Below are 16,550 nucleotides of genomic sequence, written 5' to 3' on the forward strand. Positions count from 1 at the left end.
GTCTAAATCAAATTTGGTTGTCAAGGACATTAAGCAAAACTGAACACTCAAATCAGATTTAACCAACTATTTTAAGACATTCCTAGAAATAATACCTACTGATAGAATGTAAAATACATGCTTTGGGCAATAAAATATATTGCATTGATCAAAGCTGGTTACATAAACAAGCTTAACCAACCACTGCAAAAGAGGTCATCATAGCCACTAATAAATTTCCAAACTCCATGACCACAAATTTAGTCCTAATTCAGAAACTGTACAAACAAACTAGAGAGTTAACTAAATCGTGACTTAGTTAACAACTGAGTTTAATGTAATTAGATGAAGTTAGATACCTTTTCTCTTTGCAAAAACTAGTGAACACAGCAGCAATAAACAAATTCCATTCTTACAACTGAACAAACGTGGAGAGGTAAAATACATATGGGAGGAGTGTGTATGTTTCAGATCGCAAAAAATACAGTACATTATTCACATAGTTAGAAAAAAACAAGCCAATTACCAAAATGTTTAATTGGTAAAAGTTTAATGTCAACTTACTTATAAAAATGAAAAAATATTTTAACATTCACCATACAATTCACCTGGCCCTACTGACTATCAGCTATAGGAAGGCATTTAAGGAAATGATGGTTGTGTCAAAACAAAGGCTAACTTCAAGCATGTATGCTGCTTTAAAAAAAAAAAAAACAACAAAAAAAACCAAAACAGAAAACCAAAATTCAAAAAACCTCTCATTTGCAGGAAGCTAGATGCTTAGCCTAGTTTTTAAAGCTAATTACAAAATCCTCTTTCATACTGGTCCAGATGTCTTGACAATTTCTTCTTCTAACAGAACTGTCAAAAGAAAAGAATTTTTATGAGATCTTCATACAGCTTATTTCTAAGTCTTTGCAAGAAGAAACAGAAATATGACACCATACTTAGGCTATGGAAATTACTAGTTAAAGCATTTGCTTATATCATAACCATTCCTTCACTCAAGCATCTTTATATGGACACTTTTGTAACCATCACCTTACAGAAGGTTTTAAGGACAAATTAACTTTTCCAGGTACTGCATCAAAGATTTTCTAAGCTTTATAAATTATTTGGGTATCTTGGAGTATAGATTTGAACAATATTCAGTAATAAGATATGCAAAACAAGATGCATAAAATAAATTTTTTTAATGCAGTAATCTTAATGTATGCTATGCAACACGCTTCTACAGAGCTGCAGCATTCTTAATACAGAAAAATAACAGAATGACGGTACCATGCTTCATCTTGCATGCTATCACATCTTAAGTTGTAAATTTTACAGGCCTTCATTTCAGTGTTTGTCCACTTTATTGGACTACCAGTGTTCCTCAGAAGCTTTTTAAATTTCCATTTCCTGAACTTAAAAAAAAAAAATTAAATCAAGTTATCACTGCCCTACACTTATCCTGACACAGGAATGCGGCAGCAGTCATCTTTTTCTTTTATCCCCTCTTCTTTACAGAGTAGCAAAAAAAAACCTCAGAAAAAACAACACCAAAAGGTCTAAAAAGGCCTATTCCACTCATCAAAGCAGAGATTAAAAATTGTTAGACTATCTTTGGATGACGAAAGAGAAAACACAGTAACTAACTTGCCACTATTTTGTATGGCAAAGCAGTACTGTAACTAAATGTCACAAGGAATAAGGCAATGTCCTGACTTCTCCTTTGCTACCACCCTACTTGTGTGATCTCACACCTTCAGTCAAAAATATTTATCTAACCTAAAGCTATTTCGCAATACCAACATGTAATATCATTCATGGCCTGAGAAATACCCAAAAGTCAACAGAAACTCATTTGTCATTTACTGTAAACCAAAATTAAGCACACAGCCTGGCTCCCTGCTATCAAATATGCAGAGCAGTCTAACAGTCTTACCTTCCATCTGTTTCCACATTCATTACAGACAACAAATGTTGTCATGGGTTCATCAGCACTGCGAGTTTGAACCTTTGGCAAAGGCAAGGGCCAGAGCGGAAAAGGAAAATTAGTGTCTTCAAATTTTGTTAGCATGCATTCAATGTAAATGTTTAAAATCAAAGTTTAAAATTAAGGAAACACATTTAGATAAAAATACAAGTTAACTTTCCATATCAATTGAAACTGGTTTTTTTGTCTAGACTATAAAACAATCATAAACTTATGTTTTGACATACTTAATAGCACTAAAATATCGACTTCAGCATAGAAACCGTGTACATACTTCCAGGAAAAGATTCTGCAGTAAAACTACAGGTTCATCATTTAGGTTGGAAAAGACCTTTAAGTTCATAAAGTCCAACCATTAAGCTAGCACTGCCAAGCCCACCATTAAACCATGTCCCTGTTCAGTACAGCTTTACATGCATTTACTGATGCAATAGCTTAAAAGTCTCATGATTGAAAAACAGCTTTCTACTTAAAGCACCTGATATAAAATATTAAATTATAAATGCACCTGTCCTATGATCAAAATTACATGCTTTGAAGAACTGCTAAACAAATTAAAGCCCTTTTTGCACATAGTTCCTAATTAAAATAGAAAAAGGTTGTAGGAATGATTGTAAATCAGGGTCTACTCTTAGTCAAATTGTAGATTACATATACATAAAAAAATATATATGTATATATACTTTATAAGTATGTATCATTATTTTCTGCTCTTTATTCCCTCTGTAAAGAAAAGTTTACACACATTAAAAACAGTAAACTAGCTCTCCTCCACATAAAACCATACTAATAAGATGTAATAAGAATTAGCAAAAACTCAGCATTGAAAAGAAACTTGACGTTTCAGGCTATATAGCTACTCAGCTTGGATTTACATAAAATCTTTGGTAAATTATTACAACAAACGTTCTTTACGTAAGCACACCTAAGTAGATCCAACTGTCTTCACATACTTTGCAATTTGTTAGCATTGTGTTAAAAGTTCATTTTGTAATTAAAACTTTTTTCTCTGACAATCTTTATATAGGACTTAAGCTTTGAAAAGGAAAATGAAGAGTCTGAATAACCATGTACCTGGGTGTATGTACAGTTCTTCTTTTTGCACTTGCCACATGTAAACAGATCAGTTTGGGTACCTCCTGTTTTCGCCATCTGATGCTCTCTGATAGCTTCTTTGGTCAGATTTTTGCGCATTTCTTTAAGCTCATCACTTGCCATTTCCTGTTATGGGTGAAGAACAGACAGAATTTACTACAAAGTTTTAGTTTTAAACAAGTCATTACCACTGTGCGAGCCCATTTTTTATTCAGAAACCATGAACAACAACTCCATTGGAGGGCAAAGTAATTCTACACATTTTTAATTTTACAAGACTTAAGTTGGGATATTTCACAGCACTGAAGCTACAAGTTAAAAATGTTTTGGTTTTTTTTTTAAACACAGCTGAAAAAAATAACAACAGTAAAAGTTATAATATCAAACACCTAGAAACTTTGATGCAAATGCACTGCTGAAATTCAGAAATGTAATACAGAGACAAGGTAGAAGAGGACTTAAAAGTTCTCCAGAGAGAAAGAAAAAGATCCTCTCCCTAGGTTAGATCCTTGCATAATTATCTCATTGACCTACAGAAGATTATTATAGGAAAAATTTATACTATTTTGACTGTTTCCATATTTGTACTGAGAAATACAGTATAGCCATAATTTACCATATGTTACCAGAAGTCATATACACTTAGTTTCAAAACACTAACCGAAGAGCTCAGGTTGACCAATTTTCTTTTTCCTTTAAAACAGTTCAGTGTGCAGGATCTCCACAATGTATAGTAATCAAGTGTGCACAGCAAAAATAAGTTGTTCCATTTTTGTTCAATAAAGTTTTACTTCAGATCCCATATAGATGTGGAATGCTAATCTTGTATTACTGTTGTTTCACTTTAGAAGTAATCTTAACACTAAGAGGTTTTTTAGCCATTAAAATTTTAATCCAAGGCATTAACTGAAACAAAGAACGGGCACTGGACTACACAAAACATATGTTTGTGCATACACACGTGTAGAACAAAAAAAAAAACCCCTCAAAGTATGTACTGAAGATACAATCTACTTTTCTTTACACCTTCCTTTATCAGCCTGTTTGCCCTAACCTCTATGTAAACCTATAGAAAGAAAAAACACAAAACTCAAAAAACTTTCCTTTAGAATAAAGCTAATTATGATTTTCATTAATTGATCGTAAATTTAATTTCTTTCAGTCTCCAAGATACTCCTTTATACCTGATTTGGGGGGCAGAATCCAACACATACAAGCAGAACTACAAAACTGAAACCAGATGTTAAGCATGCTTTTGTTTTTCTCTCCCATAAAATCTTATTTTTCATTTGACTTCCCAGATTTATTTTGATTTGTAAAGACAATGGACATCTGAATGGTAATTTCTATTCAAGTGTCCAAAATGTTCTTTCAATAACATAAATTTAATTTGATTTAAAGGGCAATTCTCCTAGCTTCTTTCCCCTATCATTTATGGCTTTTTCTGTTTATTGTTAAGAGTTTCTTTCAAAATCACTTTAAGTATTCAAGAGATAGATTCAAGAGATAAGCTTTAAATAAACACTGAAAATGCCAACAGGAGATGGACTGATCTTTAAAACCACAGTGCTATACCTTGCATAGAAGTATAACAGCAGAGGTTAGCATTTGGAAAACAAATGGGAAGACAGGCTAACTTACATATCCAGAAAGGTGAATGGGTAAGCAGCTTGGAGTCACTACACAGTCATATTTGCATCTTCCTAAACTTAAAAAACTATCACTGATATATCATGTGGCCTTTTAAAAACGGCACAACATACAGTGTTTCAGGAAATTTACATGCAACAGCTTACCTGCCTTCTGACTTACAGACAAAATCAGATATTTAGGAACCATTAACAGGCACCACTTTGATTCCCTCTGCTCCAACACAGCCTTGTAATTCAGACTGCAAGCCACAGTCTTTCAAAAGTGCGGGCAGCTTACATAAATTATTTTTACGGCTAATAAATACAGGCCAGGATGTAAGTTCAACAGGGAAATAGTTCAAGACCTATGCTTTACTTACCTCTGCTGTCATTTTGGCAAACTTGTCAGGAGGAATGTTCCCACATAACACATTTTTCCTTAGGTTAGGATTCTTTGCATCCTTGAGATTCGCTATTCTACTTCGTACCCTATTTTTGTATTTCATATCAGTGTTTTTTAATTCTTGAAAGATAGGTGCATTGGATTTAAGGAACAAAACATTAACAAGTAAAACAGAAAGGATTCATTTTGGGGGTCAACTTTTCTAAAGCAATGTACTTCTCCAGTGTTGATCAAGTCCTTCCCCCCACCTCAACCAACAGTTACTTTCCTGTTCAACATAGCAGACTTCACGTCTTCTGAAGTCTAATCATAGTCTAGCACATGGTCAGTGAAATGTGAATTTTTGGGTAATAGGATCTCAATTGAAATTGTGAAAAGTCACCCATAAATTTCTCTCCAGTTCCTTGGCCTCATCCTGAGTATTAATTGATATCTAAACCAAATATTCAAACACTGGCAGCTCACTATCAGAATCTTAAAACAGGGTTTGCAACAGAAACAGGAAATTCCTTAACAGGAACAGTGGCTGACTGTAATTACTGAAGGACATTGGCAAGTTAGAATCATGAAGCTTAGACTATTTCTATGCTTATCACCCCCCCCAAACAAAACCCCTAAAATAAAAAGCAGCTCAGACCTCTGCTCTGTAACTATTCAAACACTGCTATCAGAACGACCCTGTTGAAAATTCCAAATTCATTTAGAAATAGAAACTTGTGGAAAATGAAATAAAGACATTAGAAAAAGATTAAAACTGTTAACAAGAAAAGACTTAAAAATAACATAGAAGAGCCCAGCATTTTATGTCAGAATGCTTCAGTAAGACATAATGTTGTTGCTGCAAGGAAAACATACTGAACTGAAAAAAACCCACACACACTCACCTACGCACATTCGTACATGTTTTAAAGCAAATAATTTAGGTCGTGCTGGTTTTTTTAAACACTACATTTCTGCACTGATGTGTTGAACCGTTTGCTATTTTGTTTGAAATGAAATTTAAAAATATTCAATATATAAATCAAGGTAATTTATTTTAATATTATCAATGCTTTTAAAAAATACTCTTGTTCTAGAGCACATAGATGTACAACAAAGGATATCTTCTTCAATCTGAGAACCCAGCTCTTCCTCATCAGCACCAATAGCAATGTAATCATCTGAGGAAAACAAATATTAAAGTATTAGCAACCTGACAATCTCATCAGTGTTCTAGACCCCTGAGAGCCCACTCAAAACTCCGAAACTCAGCAAGTTATGAAACAACTGTAGTAAATTTTCCTTTTGTATAGGAAAGCTTAATTTACTGTATACTTATCCTTTCAAAACTTTTCAATATTCTAATAGGCTTGGCAAATACCCATCTCCACAGCATATTTGTGTATAGAATAGACTATTATAAAAAGAAAACATTTTGTATTGTGTTTCAACAATTCTTCCAGTCCACGCAATACAAGCATAAGCAATTAAGGTTTTGCATGCATGCACGAGAAAGATTTCATTAGAAACATAGTAATTAAATAACAGAAAACGTATTATTAGATATTTTAAAAAAAATGCAAAGCAGAGATGTGTCATAAGACATGTAAATTAGAAGAAATAAACCATAGCAATCTTGAAGACAATGCAACACTTGACCTAAAATGTCTCAAGATAATTGTTCACTGTTTCTGACCAAAACCCTTACTCAAAGACAGCTGCCTTTCCAAGATAGCTTAGGACAAATTAGATACAGTATGTGTTTTCCTCCTTCTCATTTTAACATGGGTGTACTTCAATGAGTAATCCAAACACCATTTCTCCTTCGATCTCATGCAGAAAGCCATAAAACCAGAAAATAACCTATTCAGATTGGCATTCAACCCATGGATGATCAGTTAATATGTGCTGTAGAAAGTAACATAGCAAAAAGAGTTTTTGGAAAACTAGCTAAAATTAAGAATGCATAGAATTATGAATACTAAGATGCTATATGCAACTTTCTGGTCACAAATTATTTTAGAAGTCTATGAACTACATATCCAGAGGACCATAAATTCATGGTCGTTAGTCAGCTTTGATTACTGTCTGTATCTGAATTTATGTGAATTAAAAGAAAGAATAAAAGAGTGAAGGGGTAAAAACAGATGATTCAGAAATCTGCTTACACTGAGTCAGGTTACACTAAGCTAAGAACAGAGGAACAGGAGCTGGGTCATAAGTTCAGGTAGAAGAGAAGGAGCCACAAGAAAAATTCAGGTCATTCTGAGGAGTTCAACTTTTAGTTTGCTCCTTATCTATCATATCATTCAATTTGTCAGTTTAAAGACACCCAACTGTACATAAAGAGGAAAGAGAAAAAAAACCACCAGTCAAGGAATTTACAGATGCCCAAAAGGCATGAAGATACAGCGATGCAAGACTCTCTTACTGCGAGTATCTCAATGAAACTTCAAGATTAAATCAAAACAGAAAGGCAGACTTCGAAAACCCAAATCTGAAGGCCCACAGGATCTCTATGTAAAAAAGGCAGGTATGTATATAATGGCACTCTCAGTCAGAGATAAGACAAAAATAGCAGCTTCCACAAAAAGATTTAAATGAGGCATTAAGGAGGTAATAACCTCCTGAAAAGCAGTTCCACTGTAGGCAAGATATCAGATGAACAGAAGCCACAAAACATCCCACATCATCAGCAACAAAAATGTATTTCAGTACATTCCCATGCTGTCAAGGTTACTCATTACTTGCAACTCAGGTGAACTGGCCTATGGGTATATACACACAAATGGAGATAAACAAGGTTTATTCCACCCTACAGGGCAGGAGAAAAATAGAGTGGGAAGGACTGAAATACGGAAGAAGGAAATAGTTAAACTTCAAAATATAGTCTACAAAGCTCACCTCCTGTTCTGAGAGCTGCAGAGAGCATTTCTCTACATTTCACTCGTACAGAATCCGAAGTGCTTGGAGCCCGGGGAAAAGAAGGGATGAAAGAATTTGAGGGAGCACTACCCTCCTCCTTCCTGCTGCTGGAATTGCTACTTGAACTGCTAAAAAAAGGCAAAAAGAAAACTAATATTAATGTTTTTCCCCCTCTTCAAATAACTTTGTTCCAGGGCAAAACACAGGTCTTTTGCTATATCTATTTGATGGTATTCCAAAAAAAGAACACAGGCCACCTTTGTAAAGCTACTTATAGCTCTAGAGTCAATACAATTTTAAAAGTGTCTTTAGAATATTCACCAGGGTATTCCACACAATAGAGACACAGCAAGTATTTCATTCCATTATGTGGCATATAAGTTTTAATTCTCAGTTCTCTACATTAACATGAAATGTTTTTTTTTTTTCCTCCTATGGAACTTTACTTTAAAAAACAGTGAAGATGCATCACACTAACATTCAGTCTGCAGGGAATGCATTGCTTTCAGTCTGCTTCCTGTACTGACATGGTACCTTGATCACAAACAAACAATTAACATAGCTTTGCAAACTGTAAACCAAGAAGTTTTCAGCCTGCATCAGGACAAATGGTTAGAGGTTAAATTTAAATTTGAAAATGGCTGCTGGAAACAGATTCACTAGAACCAGAAACATATAGAAGAAATGGGCTTGCAGATACCATTTTGCAAATGTTCTTCAGCTCCTATAGTGTCATTAACATGGGCTCATTTTTCTGATAACATATATTTTGTGTTTACCAAAAAAAGTGCAGAATGAGATGGCTTATTAAACATGAAAGCTAACAGACAAAAGAAGTATTCTAAACCTCTAACATATACAATTACCACAAAGCTGTTACTGAAAGTTGTTTTACAGTTCTCAAAGCTCAGTGCTAGTATTGAGAGAAGAAGAAATATTTGACAGATGAGACAGACAAAATAAACAATAACTACTCTGGCCATATCTTGACCTGTGGCTTTCATCTTTTTTTAATGGCAGCAGCAGCAGGACTTACTTCCCTAACAACACACCATTTCTTGTACAACTCCATGTATTTCAGAAAAGAACGTGGAAGCTGTCTCAAATATGACAAATTTGGACCAAATAGTTAAATGTTAATTTACCTAATTTACCTAATTTACACTGAGTGAGATTATTTGAATACTCATGAAGAATTAAGCACCTTTCTTCTCTTGCTTCAGGGCTGTTTTGTGAGGAAGATGCAGACTCCTTTTTCTTTTCTTCAGAATCTTTATCAGTTGAAGGTCCATCTGGAAATACAAAACACAAGAAACTCTTTTAACCAGAAATAGCAACCAATTTAAAGCAGCGGTAAAATATCTTTGATGATTTCTCCTGAACCAGTTGGAAATGCTATCAGCTCCCACTCTCTGCTTTGACCTTCTCTTGCAGTACAGCCTTCCACTCCCCAACACCCTCCCCAACCCAGCAAATGGAAAGTATGACAACACTTCAGATCCTTTGAGTCAAGTCCAGCATCTGTTTAAACTGGCAGTGAAGACATGATGAAAATGTAGACTTTTATGATTTATTTTTGCCAACTCTGCTGCATGAGGGAGACAATAACTTCTTAAACTACTGCATCAAGTCTCTAGAGTTTGTCTTCCATGTTTTAAATACAAGTTCCTACTAAAAGCATGTCATTCTTTTTTATTATATTCATAGAATTTCTACTAAAGGACTGAACCAAATGAAACTGTGGTATGAAAGCTACCATGGTTGCCAAAAATTATAAAGAACATTTTCATATGCTTTTGAAGTTTTCCAGACGTGCACATAGTATTTTCTGTGATGGCTCTTAAATTATTTGCCTTAGCATTTAAAAATATTTGAATTTGCCTTCCTCATACAGGCTACATTTAATGATGATTTTATAAAGAATAAAGATGAAAGCCTTTATTAAAAGGGGCAATCACAACATTTAGCTTTAGCCTAGCGAGAACACATACACCCTTCTATGGTAAAGAGGAATTCAGAATGGCTAAATGGAACTTCTGCTTTGATTAGCTCTCTAGAAAGGCTGACTCTCTCCACTGCCTACAGAGAAAGCCTAGAGAGACTGGTATCACTCACTGACAGATTTTGTGAATTCCTCTCTCTAAGCCCTCATAAAGCTGCCATTACACTTCTAAATCCATAGACTATATTATTGGGATAGGCATCTATTACAAACTTTAAAAAGAACTAAAAACAGACCAAGAAAAGGAGGGAAATCTGATAAGGCTCAGTCTTTCCCATGAATATGTCCTGAACTAGGTATCCAAATCCTTGTTTAAGTATGTAAAAGTATCCTCATTTCCAGAAGACCCCCATCCCCACATTTCCCAGGGGAACTTGGTGGTATGAAACACACAAATTCAGGTCTCATTCTAGCACTGAGCTTTTTTTTTTTTCCCTAGAGAGTAGAAAACTACTGTACTGGCTTATTTTTAATAGGAACAATTTCATTTAAAGCTACACAGAAAATATATTAGACTGGACAGGATTTTGATCCTTTCCTTAATTTTTGAGTTAAGGAATTTATCAAATCGAATATCACTTCATTAAAAAAATCATCATCATTATAAGAGGAGACCAGAGACAGCCATACTGGATCAGATGAAGCACCCATCTACTATTCTGCCTGCGGCTGTACCTAAAAACAGATGCCTACAAAACAGTATAGGAACCAGGCAAGCACACAAAGATACTACTCCAGAATATCTTCCCAGCCTTCAAGAGCTTAAAACTTTAGTGATTTCCCCAGCCATTGCTTTTAACTTTGTATTCAATCCTTGATAAATTTCTCCATTAAAAAGGATAATTAAACACAGTAGATGATACGCTTGGACTGATTGTCTTTAATAAGCTAAAGGTGTAATTCAAAAAAATCCTAATAAAGGTGTCAACACATCAACTATTATTTATAAAAAAGTAATATCACTAAGAAAGTAAACGAGGCTGGATCACAGAAGTTCTTTGCTATGACACCTAAAGTACACAATACTAAGAGAAAGAAAACAAATCCCATTTTTAACATGCATATTCACATGACTGACTACTCTCTATGGCAACAAATGCTTACATGATATATAATTTTTTAAAATATTCTAAATATGCATGTAATCTCATTTACCCTCATCATTTTTTAACTACATAATCATTTTTGTCGGAGGGTTTAAGACAAACTGATAGATCAAACAGGTATCTTGGGGTACAGCTCAGGTTCTGCAAAGCAGCACAGCTGCCTTATCGAGCTGAGCTCTGCTTCAGCCCATTTACGTCCGTATTTTTTTCTGGAACACAAGTTGTCAAATTCAGACCTGACCTAGGTAACTCCCACTTATTTTGCATCAAATACACTGCCATGTGTATTTGGCACCTAGTTTTAGTTTATCAAACACTTCCATTTAGTGCAGCACCACTTCATCAGAGATGGCAGGCACCTGAGAACATCTGCCAATACCCCGACTGCTTCTTTCACTTACGGAGGGCAGGGGATAGGTGAGGCACAGGGACAAAGCAAGAGATAAAAGCACAGTTCTTCCTACACCTGCAGACCAGTCTGTGCAAGCATGTGTCAAACCAAGGTCAAACTTCAGCAGCTGAGACAACTGGACCATCTTCAGCAAATATGTCTTCAAAACTACAACTTCTTTCATCACTTAAGAGTTTATAGATACTTTTGTTTAATCCAGTTTCAGAAATCTGAAAATAAAGTTAACAATATTCTCTGTTTGCTTGAAATACTCTCCTAAGCATTTAAAGTCATTCACTCTTATGGATCATAAATTGTTAAGCATCAAGGAGAAGAGATCCAGTGTCAAGCAGTATTTATTCTTAAACTCACACATTAATAGGTATTTCTTATTTTATTAAATACCATACTGACAAACAATGCAATTAACAGCCTGCTAGACAGCGTTTCAACTATCCTCTGGGGAAAGGAAAAAATGTTATCCTTGAGAAACTAGAAGTCTCTACTAATCAACTTAATTTACATGCAATGGCCAGACTCTAGTGCAAAGGAAGAATGACAGCTAACAGGAACTACAACCAACCGCAGAAATTCTAACAAATTAAGATGGAAGAAATGGCCCTTCTGTAAAAGATATTTAAAAATTCCATTGAGCAAGTGATTCACATCAGGAAGTCTACAGAACATCGTAATATTTATATAATATAAATTACAAGTTGCTTTAAAGAGGCACAATTACTTTTTCAACTTCATACAGCTATTAAAACTTACCAAAACTTTTTTTCAGAAACAAATTGAAATTGTCTCAATTTTAGGATTGAAAACTGTAACTTCACAGTTTTAGCTATTGCAGCTTCTGAAGGCCATAAACAAAAAACCTTTAAGCTTTTTTTTTAAATAACATAAGCTAATCTATATTAATGCTTCTTTAAAATACAAAGAACAAGCTAGTAACATAAATTGACTATTAGCCATTGGAAAAAGACTATCAAATTCTCACTGCTGCACTGCAGTTTCTATCTGGGACTTGCAATTAATTTGAAAGATACTTGTACCCTTTCCAGCAAAATAATCTCTCCAGGGTAAAACATGACATGACAGTGTTCTTTGTTACCAGAACAAAATTTTTAATGTAATAATATATGGCCAGAGATAACATAATTAATCTGAATGTTAGAAGTCATTAACAGCTTCATCGTAGATTCTTCTAATTATATTACAAGTTAACAAGACATTTGCTAGTAACAAGAAAAAAAAATGAAGATATAATGTTATTAATTTATAAAATTAACTTTAAATGATGAGATTTTTTAAAGTAAGAATTTTTCAGAAATGTTAAAGAAAGGTGGCTAGTTATTCCCTGGAAGCACATGAGAATTTAATTTAGTGGGTTCTTGCATGTTACTGATTCAGATATCACCACCAAATTTGGAAAGTTTTCCAAGTATTCAGTTTAAATAAGTTAAAGGAGAGAGATATGAGAATAGGTACCAGATGGCATAGTCTTTAATTTAACAATGACCCTCATATTTAATAAGTCTTTAGGCCCTATTTTCTAGACCCTGACCAAAATAATCTTGAGTTGCACAAGCAGCTACACTTGTCAGCAATTCCTCTGCAAGATGCAGTAAGACATGAAGGTAAAATCAGAAAAGCTTCTTCCTAGTAGTAGCATAGGGAGGAATAATATCTAAAATCTATAAACAATAAAATAATTAACTGTTTGCCCTTTTTAAGGATTTTTTTATCATAAGTGACAAAAGCATGACACATTAAATTTTTCGCTGTATATGTTTTTCTCCTATACAGTATGATGTAATTTGCATCATGTGTTATTATCCCTCCACTGATAATCCTAACAAGTTATTGATGTACTAACAGTACATGGAACAGTTCCAAATACACATTTGACAGGACGTGATTTCCACAGCTCATACTTGATACGGAAATGAACCTACTGCAATTATTTCTGCACTTGATTCTACTTGATATCTTATAAGAGACATGTATTCTTCTTATCAATAGTAAACAACACTCTTAAATACTATTAGACTGTAATTTAGGAACTTGTTTTGTCAACAATTTTTTTGAGCAAAGCCAGTAGGTTACTAGATGTCCTTGAATAACTTTACCCAATGACAGCATTAACATACCTGTAAGATAGTCCCAGAGTGTACCAGCTTGCTCCAGTAGAATCAAACCCAGGTTTGAAATAACAAAGGATTGTATGAACAAAGTAATCTGAGTAAAACACTTCTGTGAAGTTTGGCTGGTGCTATCTTCTCTTGACAACATTGAGCACTTATTCTTTTAAAATAAAATTACTCAGGCATGAACTTTTTTGAAACAGGCATTTCAAAATGTTTGTGGCCCCTTTATCGGTACTGGCAATAGATGATCACACTTGTACTTAATGTTATGATTATTGTCCAATCATTCTGCATTTCCAGTTCAGTACATAAACTTACTGGAGTTAAGTTTACTTAGAGGTCTGGACATTCTTTTTCACTGTACACTCTTAGAGTTCAGTAAGTAATTATTTGTGATGGAGAATGTTAAATTCCTTAAAGGACTTTTTTGTTGTTTTTTAATATAAGGGAACGCTCCTCGTAACCTAAATGGGTATGCATAGATTCATTATCTGCATAGCATACTCTTATATACTCAGCTACTTGGCAAAACAATCGTTATTTGCAAATCCCATGTTATAACTGAGCTGTATCTTATTCTGAGAGCAGAATTTGTTTCCTTATGCAAATTGTGACCAACTCGGCTGTGTGGTTTAACGTTCTGACAAGCAACATCTGAAAACGATCTTCCACTGTGGCTCATTCAGTGAATCACTTCAGACAAGGCTTGCAAGCCAAGCCCTCTGCTGGGCAGCTTCCGACCCCCCTGAAAAATCCCTCGGTAACCTGGCATAGCTCTAGTCAAGCTATAAACATCTAGCGATTCACAACCCTACTTTGATTTCTTCTCACATTTCCCATGCATTCTTAAAACTAAGTTCTGATAGCATTGAACTTAAACAGTACGTGCAGCCTAAACAGTCAACAATTCTTGCCTAAATTCAAAATGTCATTTATAAAAATAACTCACAAAGACTTCAGATCTCTGAGTACAATGCTTGGTACGATTAACAGCTGTCCGCTTCTGTTGCCATCTTTGATCCATACCATTTTACATGCACTATAAACAGCATAATCGAAACTGATTTCTCAAGCAGCTCAACATACGGTATTTCGTATTCTTCTGAGAAAGTCAAAACTAATGATAAAACAGAATAAGAGTACTTTGTAAGATTCCCACCCATATTTCACGCAGCCCAGATACCCTATCTTGCACAGTTATGAGATTTTAAGTTCTAATGAATTACTGAGCAGTGAAACGAGAGGTGAAACATTTGCCCTACTATGCTTTATTATAAGGTCTACATTATAATCAAGGAGAATTTAACTGCATTAAGTTTTGAATACAAGTAGTGCTGTATTTTCAGGAATAATTTGATTTTATACATTAAGTGTACAACCACACTAGACCTGGCACAGTAATGTACACGCAATAATATCTGCCCTGTAACAAAAATTAGAGCATGAGCAAAGGTCACATACCCACTGCCTCAAGAAGAAAGCATTCAGTTCTGATTAATGTCAAATATTTGCTATTTACTTTCCAGTTCCTCACATGTTTGACTTCACCTGATGCAAGCAGCTTTAGGTAGAGTCTCCCAACTGTCTTAAAACAATCTGAATGTAGCAAGCCGTCAAAAGGGAAAGATCCACCTTGGCCCAACTGTATGTTACTGCCGCAATCCCTGTGCAGAAAACAGTAACTGCAAACAGGTTGGGCCAAAAAACTGATACAGTTGAAATTTAAGCCAGAAGAAATGAACAAAACAATTAGTTTCCAACTGGTCAGTTCCCAGCTCTGGTCTCCTGGATAGCCACTTGAGAACTAGTTGTAGCAGCACAGGAGGGAGCAAGGAGGCACCTGTGCAGAAGGGAAGCCAGGACCACCCCTTTCAGCAGCAGCCTACACCTAGATTGACCTGCTGTGACCATCAGGCACCACGGACTTATCCCAGACTTCTACAGCATGAACACCCTCTGGTCCTCAGGTAGGAATAATACTCCCTGCGTTTCACAATGTTTGAACACTTAAAGATCAGTCAGCTATAAGCAACAATATATTAAGACAAGTTTGACTGACTTAAGATATTGTGTAAAAAAAAAAAAAAAAAAAAGAGACAGAAGACTATTTTTTACTGTCTTAATAAATAAATAGCAATTCCTTTGCTCAAAGGACAGCAATATTCAGAAGGGTTAACCCCTCTCTTCACCCCCCCAAAAGCAGTATCCGAGGGCACTCCCAAAAGTTGAGAATTCCGGGGGGGGGGGGGGGCGTATCTCCTCTACTTTGTTGCCTAAACTAAGTTGCAGTATCAAAAAAAAAAAAAAAAACCACCACCACAAAACTTTGACAGTGCTTTTTTTTTTTCTTTTAAACTTCAATTAGTAACTTGAGAGCTAGGTCACTCAATCCAACTGCTGCTTTTAGAAGTCTTTAGAGTAACTCAAGTTAATATGCAAGTCCATTTCTCCACTTATATATCTTACCACTTTTATGCATTGGATATAATACAGTTGGACTTCAAGTTCTACGTGGAAATTTAAACATAAAAAGTATATAATTTTCACTATTTACCAGTGAACTCTGATCAGATCCTTTATAAAGTATGCATTTAATTCATAATAAAAGTCATTATCATGATTTAGAAAGTATTTTATCAGCATATCTAGTATTATCTAAATTTAATTACTAAAACTTACCTAATTAGTATTATCTAACTTTTTAAAGGTAGGTTAAAAAAAAGTCTGCTGTAGAGGTTGTTGCTTCTTACTAGAACATGGAAGTTGAAAGCTGTGACAAATTGTCTATTTCTACATACATATACTATCAGATAGATACAAAGTAATTTCTACACCATTTACAAGAGAGTAAAGTATCTGATAAAATACTTCATAATTGATAAAAATGAGGCTGACTTCAAATGGCAGAGGA

General features: G+C 34.7%; 1 protein-coding gene across 3 annotated transcripts in view; it reads right to left on the minus strand.

The window, feature by feature from the left end:
* Positions 1 to 512: 512 nt before the first annotated feature.
* Positions 513 to 16,550, minus strand: part of TCEA1 (transcription elongation factor A1) — a 30,171-nt gene continuing 14,133 nt past the window's right edge. Inside the window, exons 4-10 of one of the 3 annotated variants that reach the window (XM_069779341.1) lie at positions 9,195 to 9,282; positions 7,970 to 8,115; positions 6,190 to 6,246; positions 5,064 to 5,218; positions 3,032 to 3,178; positions 1,907 to 1,978; positions 513 to 840 (exon numbers count right to left, since the gene is read on the minus strand). In XM_069779341.1, coding sequence (XP_069635442.1) covers positions 832 to 840; positions 1,907 to 1,978; positions 3,032 to 3,178; positions 5,064 to 5,218; positions 6,190 to 6,246; positions 7,970 to 8,115; positions 9,195 to 9,282 — 674 coding nt within the window. In that variant the 3' untranslated portion in view covers positions 513 to 831. Of the gene's footprint in view, positions 841 to 861; positions 1,979 to 3,031; positions 3,179 to 5,063; positions 5,219 to 6,189; positions 6,247 to 7,969; positions 8,119 to 9,194; positions 9,283 to 16,550 lie in introns of those variants that run through there. The other 2 variants (XM_069779340.1, XM_069779339.1) reach the window with 2 other exon arrangements.

This window comes from Haliaeetus albicilla, chromosome 3 (assembly GCF_947461875.1).
Source record: "Haliaeetus albicilla chromosome 3, bHalAlb1.1, whole genome shotgun sequence".
Classification (NCBI taxonomy): Eukaryota; Metazoa; Chordata; class Aves; order Accipitriformes; family Accipitridae; genus Haliaeetus; species Haliaeetus albicilla.